Source organism: Fulmarus glacialis, unplaced genomic scaffold (genome assembly GCF_000690835.1).
Source record: "Fulmarus glacialis isolate BGI_N327 unplaced genomic scaffold, ASM69083v1 scaffold10135, whole genome shotgun sequence".
Taxonomy (NCBI): domain Eukaryota; kingdom Metazoa; phylum Chordata; class Aves; order Procellariiformes; family Procellariidae; genus Fulmarus; species Fulmarus glacialis.
The window spans coordinates 1-9,257 of record NW_009212326.1 but is presented as its reverse complement, the minus strand read 5'-3'; the positions used below and the strand labels follow the sequence as shown (position 1 = coordinate 9,257).

General features: G+C 49.9%; 1 protein-coding gene across 1 annotated transcript in view; it reads right to left on the bottom strand.

Annotated features, from left to right (window-relative positions):
- LOC104076835 (exocyst complex component 1-like) overlaps positions 1-8,597 on the bottom strand; it is a 21,081-nt gene extending 12,484 nt beyond the window's left edge. The window contains exons 1-4 of the mRNA XM_009577845.1: positions 8,397-8,597; positions 3,755-3,982; positions 2,058-2,190; positions 704-813 (exon numbers count right to left, since the gene is read on the bottom strand). Of these exons, the coding sequence (XP_009576140.1) occupies positions 704-813; positions 2,058-2,190; positions 3,755-3,982; positions 8,397-8,513 (588 nt within the window). The 5' untranslated portion in view covers positions 8,514-8,597. The remainder of the gene's footprint in view (positions 1-703; positions 814-2,057; positions 2,191-3,754; positions 3,983-8,396) is intronic.
- Positions 8,598-9,257: the final 660 nt, after the last annotated feature.

Sequence of the window (9,257 nt, the reverse complement as noted above, 5' to 3'; positions counted from 1 at the left end):
AGCAGATTCAGAGCAGGTCCAGGTAGAGCAGCTTGTTCAGGGATGTGTCCAGTCAAGGGCTGAAAATCTCCAGGGATGGAGATCCCACAGTTCCCTCGCAGTTCCCTGCCAGTCACATCCCTTCCCGGAGTCAATGCTTGAAAGTAAATGCTAAAGATTTAAGGATATATAATGCTAAGGATTTGGGAGTAGCTCCTTTTCTCTTCATGAAATGAAATCTGGAAGAGTAGTATTTTTCTTTCAGATTTCTCCCCATGGAGATATTTCCACCATATCTTTTAAATTGCAAGATGAGCACTTGAAAATGTTAATCAAAGGATCAAGGTATTGGCTTTTATCCTGGGATTTCGTGTTACAAATAGACGAACAACCACCACCACTCCTGAAGCAAAACAAGAAAATCTAAAGCAAAAATCTTTAGGCCTAATCACTTTTTAACATGACCAGAGGATTAATGACTGTCACGGGAGGCAACCGGATAGCCTGATAGACACAGAATTGTGCTGGATTTCTTCTGCATGCCTGCAAAACCAGCCAGAGGGCTGGGGGGCAACAGCAGGTGGAGGCACGTGAAAAGACCTCCTTGAGGAGACACTTTTGGAGAATCCTCTTACGGTGGCATCCCCTATACTGTTGGCACTATTTTACCAGAATATTCAAATCTCCCAGGATTTTGAGCTGCCACATGAAGAGCAATGCCCACCTGCAGCTCAAAGATGCTCGTAATGTGACCGATGAAAGAGTTTTCGAAGTTCTGCTTGAGTGTTTCAAACATGATCAGCTGCTCAGCCACAGACTGCAGTTTCCGGTAACCTTGAGGAAAAAAAAAGAGGGTTTCGTGGTATGGAGCGGCATGAGCTGTCGTGGCTGCAGACCAACATCACTCAGCACACTGGCAAATAAAACAGGTCTTCAAGAAGTAAGTTCTGGGATAAATACTACCACCTAAAAGCCAACAAAGGGAAAAAGATTTGCTGTGGTACAAAAGAAATACAAAGAGGAAGGGAGTTTAAACTTAAACGAATAATAATTGCAAAGCATCTATCAGTCCCAACAAAGGGAAAAAGATTTGCTGTGGTACCAAAGAAATACAAAGAGGGAGGGAGTTTAAACTTAAATGAATAATAATTGCAAAGCATCTATCAGTCTGACCATGGTCAAGGACAAACACCCAGTCTCTTCACAAGGAAAGCATGGGGTTTCATGCCAGGATCAAGTCCCTGTACACCAGCAGGTCTCCAACAACACCCACAGCGGATCCTGCTACAACGAATTATCATTTTTCCATGCTCAAGTACAGACAAGTGAGTTGCCCCAAGAGACCACAATTGCTAAAATTGTCTTTCCACCAGTTCCTTTCTGAACCATAAGAGGTGTCGTACACAGATGGCAGACAATGTTGCCTTAGGTCCAGGTGTTTAGAGGAATTGTATAGATGCTTGCCATAAGTTTGCCTCAACTTTAACGTAAACTGGACCAGCCGGTGCCTGAGTCCAGAGGGAGGTCCTGCAGACCTGCCTGTGGTGCATGGATGTCCCAGCTTGGCCGTTTGCAGCATGAACTGGATTTCGCTAGGAATGGAGCCAGTCCTCCCCCCGCTGCTGTTCTTCATGGATGTTCAGAGGTAATGTTACATTTGTTTTCCCAGCCCTGCTTGACTGTGCTTCTAGGTGAAGCTGCTGGAGACTTTGAAAGCTTCAGCAATATCTTCAGAAGAAAGCCGACCCTGCAAGCCTGTTCCCCCAGTTCACAGCTCCAGGTGTGCTGCAGGGTGCTCTGCACCGCACGCCCCACGTACCCCCAGGTCAGTGCTGCTGCTTAGCTTCCCAAATACACGCCTGCCTACCTTCTATTTCTTTTCCACTTTGCCCCAGGCAGCCTGCAGAGCTGCCCAGCAAGCGTGCGAGCTAATTCCTGGGAACACCCACTCCGGCTGCAGCGGTTTAGGGCACCTGCAGAGGCTGGGCAGCACAGGATGGTGCTGGGTGGGCAGCACAGGTTGTGGAGGAGCTGGTGGCTCTGCCATTTGCAGGCATAAATCTCTGCTCTTTACTCACCGGGCTGTATCTGGATGTTCATGCAGCCAGATAAAGCCTCTGCTGCAGCAATGCAGGCTTTCACTCTGCTGGGGCTGGAAAGATCTGCCCGGCTCAGGGCATCGCAGTGTTCCCTGCTGAGATTGAGGTGGGTCTGAAAACAAAGCCAGAAGAGAACAGGTACAAGCACAGCCAGCTTCTCATCCCTTCTCATCCCAGAAGTCTGCTGGCTTGAAATAGCCAAGTGCTACCTTCAGCTGCCAGGCTGCACGTGTCCATCAAGAAGACCATGCTGCTCTATCCCCGCCGAAGCCAAAGGTCTGCACAGTAACAACAGCAGCGGTCGGCAGGGAAGCCCTGGCAAACCTCAGCACGAGTTTCCAAAGGGCCGGCACCTCTGGGATCGCTACTGGCAGCGAAGTGGTGGGGAGGAGAAAGAAAAAGCTAAGGAAACTGCAGCTTGAGTTACTGAGGAATGAAAAGGTCAACGGCATAGAGGTCACCGTAAGCAGTGGAAGCGAGGATTAGCTGTGCTATCACAGCACAGTTCTTGCATTTATGGCACGTTACGTTTGTAAATAATTTGCTTTCCCATAATCCCAGAGCTCATCAAGAGTCTTCCCACTGGCTGCGCTCTGCCCTGCGCCAGTGCCTCTGTGGCTATGAGGTACTGCAGAGAAAAGCTCCTTGCTCCACGATGGATGCTGAGACAGGCTGAGGTGCACAAAGTCCACCACTGATGGCAGACAGTGACTTACCGGTTAAGTTACCTTCAAAGGTGGGGAAAAAAAAAAAAAGCAAGCAAAGGAGAGAAAAGGAATGGGGAAACTCCCACCAGTGGGAAGTGGGAAGAGAAGCAACAGGGTCCCTGGACAAACAGCCTCTCCAGGGCTCCTCTCCAGGGCAACAGGGAGGCCCCAGAATGCTTTTCCCATGGCAGATGTATAGTTTGCCTCAGGACCCAGCAGTTTCTCTGCTGGTGTGAGGTTATCAGTGCTGACGGGAGCATGCTTTGATCAGGGGGGTGTTGCATGCTCTGGCTCTAATTGCTCGTTAGGTACTGTGCTTGCGTATTCCTGGGTAATGGTTATTGGCTACTGAAATGTCTATTATCTACTAATGAGAGCTGTTTTTCCCTAGGACAAAGATATAAACTGAAAGCTACCAAGCGAAGGGAGGAAGAAAGCAACTACTCTCAGTGACAATTGCTTCCCACACGTAACCCCACAAACCAGACATAAGGATGCCTGGAATTTGAAGGCACAAGACTGAGAGGATCTCAGTGCTTTGGGTGCAAGGGTAAAAGCACTGCCCCAGCAGCCTCTGAGCATGTAAAAAGAAGGTCCCAAAGCCGCTAGTGAAAGGCAGACCACAGCATCCCAAGTGAAAGGCTGCAGAGCTGCGTTTGGAAGGTCCTTGGCATTACATCATTTGAGGCTCATCTTGCGCATGGAAAGGACTTTCAGGGACCCCTCTTACAGCCCTGGACCACAGTGAGGGTACTGCACATCATGTCTGCTGCTGGTCTACCTGTAGTCCATCCCAGTTGTGTGGCCGTCCTTATGGTATCAAGACAACAAAGTCCCTCATTTCTAGGCCAGAGAAGCTCCGTAGCCTTTGCAGACAGATAATAGTCTTCAGAATGTTTGAGGCTCACTGAAAGTTTTTTCTAATAGATTCAACAGGCTGAAGATTTATGTCTTTGCAAATCCACGTACCGTGAGGAAGAGGATCTCATCCATCAGCCTTGTCTTGTTGGAACTGATGCGATGTAGCAAGGAGTTTCCCTGGTGGATGTGGTCCATCTGCTGCTTCACGCTTCCCAGTAACTCATCGTAGATCTGCAAGGTCTCCTCCACTCTGGCCACCTCTGCCAGGACCTCATCAATGGAGCTCATCAGCTGTGTCACCTGCTTCTCAGAAGAGATAATGGCTCTAATGTTGGCCTGTGAAATGGAGAAACAGAGGGCTTCAGCACTGTAGCAGGGACTGATCACCGCCATCTCAGAGTCAAATATCCTGACCTTCACCCTCCCAAGTTGAAGCAGAGACCCTGTCATTATAACGTGCAAGATGCTGTTATGATTGCTGTCCTGCATCACTACCTGCACAAGGTCAATGTCTTACCTTTGCACTTGGCTAAACTATATCAGCAGCCACCTGTAAGTCCCAAGTGCCAGGGGAGAGCAAAACCCTTCCCTGAGCAAGGTGTACGCTCAGAGGACTTTCATCTGCCACAGCAAAGAGGTTACTGTGGGGTTGCCAGGCAAATCCAACCATGAGCAGAATACAGTCTTTGTAGGTTTGGAGAAGGTACCAAGCCCTGCTGGCTTCTGCACCCCACTTTTCCCTCTGTGCACTAGGAAAGTCCCAAGTGGACACTGCATGGAGCCTCCAACCCTCAATCTCCACAACTGGTGAAGTGCCCTGAGGACCTGGGTGTCCATCCCACAATATTTGTAAGGAAACATGCCAGCTTTGAGGAACTGGCCATTTCTTTCTGGTTCTAACGCATTTATGCAGCCCACGGCCATGCCAAGTGCCTGTCACAGCACGTTTAGCACAGCTCCGGGCGTTGCTGCTGCTGCCAGGGTGTTACCCAGCTGAGCGGCTCTGGCAGTGGAATTAATAAACAGTTAAATCATGCATGAGACATGCACATATATATGTCTCTAATATGGAAACTGAAGGCACAATTTGCCTAGGGAGGTCTCAGGCGTTTGTTTTGACAGGTGGTAGAGATATAACGGCGTGTTAATTGCTGCTGACAAGCTCCGCTAGAGATTAACTGCTTCCAAATGTTAATTGTATCGTTTTCAGGGCCTATGTACCATGCGGGATATCAAAGAGAACAATCAATAGACACGGGCCTGGGAGGCATGAGGCTTCCAGACTGCTATTTTTCTCTCCATTAATAACGCTTTTAAAGAAGTTTGTTTTTTCTGATGTTTCAATTATCTGACATCTTTTTCATTAAATGAAGAAAACCAACAACAGAAGTATCTGCACCCCCCAGTAAGCCCTGCGCTCGGCTCGCCGGTGGGAAATGATGGGAGGAAGAGAAGCAAAGTCTTGTCCACCCAAGTCAGGTTACTGTGGCTTGGACCTGCCCTGTGCTCCGAATTAGGAATGTGTCTGAAAGCACGGTAGATGCTGGGCATCTACAATCCCTGTGTTAAGGACTTTCTCTTCTTCAAGCTCCTCCTGCGTTGCTATTGGGATAAAGATGAGCTGGCAGCTCCAGCTCTAGAGGTGGTACGTGGTGGTGGAGCAGCGCGGAGGTGCTGGTACGTGGTGGTGGAGCAGCGTGGAGGTGCTCCTGAAATGTGGGAGAGCCTCTCTGCAGCACGCTCCTGGACCGGGCGCCTTTGGTCTCACTGGCAAAGCACGGATTACGCTCTCCTGTGACAAATGTAGTGCCATTTTGGGAAAATGTGGGAGAAAGGACTGTGGGGAACAGCTTCAGATGTAGGCAGATTCCCAAAGGATCTGGAAAGGTCAGAGGAATTCTGTAGAAAAGAAAAGCCTGATGTCGTAGCAAACACAGCAAAGCATCGCCATCGAAGGGTAGAGATGCAACTACCACACTGCAAAGTGATGCGGCTTCCCCACGGGAGCCCAGTGACGGCAGGGAAGGCAGAGGTTTCACTTGCCAGCAGGCTCAGCAGTCGGATTTGAAGCGGGGCTTGCTAATGCACGCAGATCCTCATCTCTGAAAGCACCGACGACGCTAAGCAAATGCTCCTTTTGCCCAGAGCCCAACCAGCCTACGCAGGACAGCACAAGGGACCTGCGAGGGAGCAAACAGCCCCTCTCCCGGACTGCTGCTTTCCAGCCGCGCGGCAGGGACCCTGGCCCGCGGTCACGGGCTCTGCCCGGAGCTTCACATTTTATTAAATGTGCCTAAATCACAGCCATAAACCTCCCACAAGCCTGTCACCGCCGCGCCTTCAGATTGTCTTATTAGGGCTTAACAGACCCACGGGGGCTCGCCTAGAGCAAAGCACCACCGGTGACATTGGCAGGGCAACTGCTGGCAGAAAGGGCTCTCCGGAGCACCGCCGCTCGGGTGAGGGTAATAACTCTCCCGCTGGAGGCGGCCCAAAGCTGCCAGGAGCTGCCGGATTTTCAGCGGGCGCTGGGATCCTGCGAGTACGTAGGAATACCAATGTAAAAATCAGAGCTCGCAGCCTCCCGGGTGCCCTGGCCGTGCTTTCCTTCCCTCCGAAGCAGACAAGCGTTTTCTTGCTGTTGGCGCAGTGTTTCGCGATCCCCAGAAGAGATGGGTTAGCAGAGGGTGATTAGTATTGCAAGAGGAGGACAAGGTGTTATCACTGGGATGTGGGGAAAAACATTTAAATATATGCATGTGCTAGTCTAACTTGCTGGTATTAATAACACTTAATATCACAGATTAAACCTTAGAAATAGAAACATCTCATTAATTAATTTTTACTAGCAATAAGTGACATTTATTCATTAGAGGGCATTAAAATAATGTATTCGACAGCGCCTTTCATCTCAAAGAACTTAATAGAGATTTATTAGTTACTCTCACAGGGTTTTTTACAGCTGGGAAACAGTGTCGCAAAGTGCCTGTACAGCTTGCCAAGAGCAAGCAGGAGCAGACCTCGGGAGTTTGGTCGTCCAGATTAACTACTAAGTTTCCATGTGTAATAAGGCATATATAAATACAAATTGGGAATGCAGCAAATACTGGAGCTAAAGGAGGATTTAGAGTTTGTGGTTTCTCGTATGTTTTAGGATATTTCCTTTGGCTTATTTTCTCCCCTTTGCTCTTCAGTTACCTACCCATAAAATCCTAGCACCAGATATATTAGCGTAAGATAAATGCTCGAAGCAGCTATCTCATTATTTTGCTCCAGCACTCAAAGAAACGAGTTATCCTCTGCAACTCTAATAAAGTAAATAAAGCTCACTAGTCTGAAAATAATGTGTGCCCTTCTTCACTGGCCCTTTCTACAACAGTTTATCTTTTACTTTTTATCTCCTTCCAGCTCACTTTCATTTTTTTCCTCTTTTCTTTCTCCCTAGCTGCTGCTTTTCCTTCTGTAGGGATCATTGTTGGCTCTTTCCTTTTCTTCCAGGCATCCCTGCCTGTCAGACCACCCTTTCTGCTCTTCATCACCCCCCACTTTTTACATGCACATTCATCCCCTCCCTCCCTACTCATCAGCCTTTATCCTTCCTACCCAGCTTTTCTCTGTTCTCCCCTTCCCAAGGGGTAACTAATGTGCTTGTGCTCAAGCTAAAAAAAAAAAAAAACAACGGAAATAACAGGAATTTTTGATGTATTTGTGATAGCCCTCATGGCAACGTGGCAGGACCTGTCCCCACCGCTTCTGCATGTCTGGCTTGTGGATGGCCACGCTGGGCCAGGCACGCCGTGAGCTGCAGACCTGACTCTGGATTTGGCAGAGCCTGGGGAGCTCTCGGTGCCCCGAGGTGTCTGGCAGGCTAACCCCCCCCCGTGGGACACCCGGCCCCGTGCAGACAGGGAGGGGAAGACACACAGCGTGGGCATTGCCACCACGTTGTCCCCTTGGGACCGTTCCTGTAAATCATTTCCAGACGTGGTTAAGGCTGTGGGATTGCTCAAGGTCGCTGCTGACCGCTGACCTGGCTGGAGGCACAGCTTGTAGACCCAGAGGCAATGCCCGAAGACAAATTTCTTCTGCACTGGTGACTACAGAAATGGTGGTCCTAATTCACATTGCGTGGGACACAGAGACCTTCTGCGCAATGCGAAGGAGATCCCGGAGCTCCCCATCTCATCCACCTCCCTCAGCCAGCCCCAGAGCACCCCGCTCCATTTTCCCCGCAGTTAGACCCTCACCCATCCCTGCGCTGTCCCCAGGAATTATAGTCCCTCACAGCTACACGTGCAGCTGGGCTCCGTATCCTTCCCTGCAGCTGGGGCTGCGCCACTGTTTTGTTTTACTCCTTTGCAAAACTGACAGAGGGTTTCACCTGCCCCGAGCTGGTCAGTCACCGTGGTCATCGGCGAGACACCGCTCAAGCCAATGTCTAAGGGCGGTTAAGCTCAGCCCAGAGAGACATTTGGTGCCTGGCTGCCAGGCTGCAGCTACTTGTTTAGCCCCTGCAAGGGACAGGCAGCCCCACTGTAGTGGCCGGTGGGACAAACACTGACCCCCGAGAGGGGAGCCGCGGTGTCCTCCTGACTTGCCTTTTGAGCTGAAGTAGCACAACGCCAAGATGACTTTCAGATCAAATGCTCCCAGCAAACGAAAGAGCTGTCGATACCCAGAGACTCGGTCCAGCGCCCCTACGTGCCAGGCACCTTCTTTTCAGTTGAGTCCCAGCCCTTGGCCCCCTTACCTCATCCAGCACATGGAGATCCTTGCTGAGCTGCTCTGCAAAGGCCACAGAGTTGTTCACAAGGGGCTCGTACTCCTCCATCAGCTTCAACACATCGGCAGCTTCCTTTGGCGTCATCTCCTGGTACGCACTGAGCTCCTCCTGGCTCTCAGCCTCTGCAGCATCCTTCCTGTCTTCTTGGGGCCTTTGTCTCCCTGCATGGACAGGAGGAGATCTGGAGATGGCCAAAGCCTTCTAGCTATGTCATTTTATTGGCCCTGCTAATATTAGCCCCAGAGGTCCCGTTGAGTCCAAGTGACGTGAGTCCAGTGGTCTCAGTCCGCTGCTCAGTTACAATAAGATCACGGCATGGAGCAAAGAAAGATGTGGATGGGTTAAAGGGCCAGCTTCGTAAGAGGGACAAAACGGACGTTTGAAATTTAATTTGAGCTCTTGAGTTGTGTTTTTACTTGCTCACCTCTCTAGGATTGTGTGTTGGGGCATGTTGGTATGTTTGTTATACAAAGCTGAGACAAATTTCAGAGATGAACAGGCTTCTTCCAATCATATATACTGATAGTCATGTCTTGTAAAATATATTTTTATACCCATATACATCTGTATTTCTTGACATACTGCTGGGGAATGCTACCAGGCAGGCAGCCAGTCTCCCCTGGTCTGACATTACCAACACTTTACGGCTCGCCTCCCCCAGCCCAGAGTGCAGGTAGCATCTCTGGAGATAAGATAAGCCGTCCATCTATTTTTCTTCCCAGCCTAGCACTCCATGGCAAGGGTCAGCGGATAAATCAGATGGCTGTGCCTCCAGATAGGCGAAACATGGATCCTCCTGCTTCCCTCTCACTGGTACCCACCTCAGCC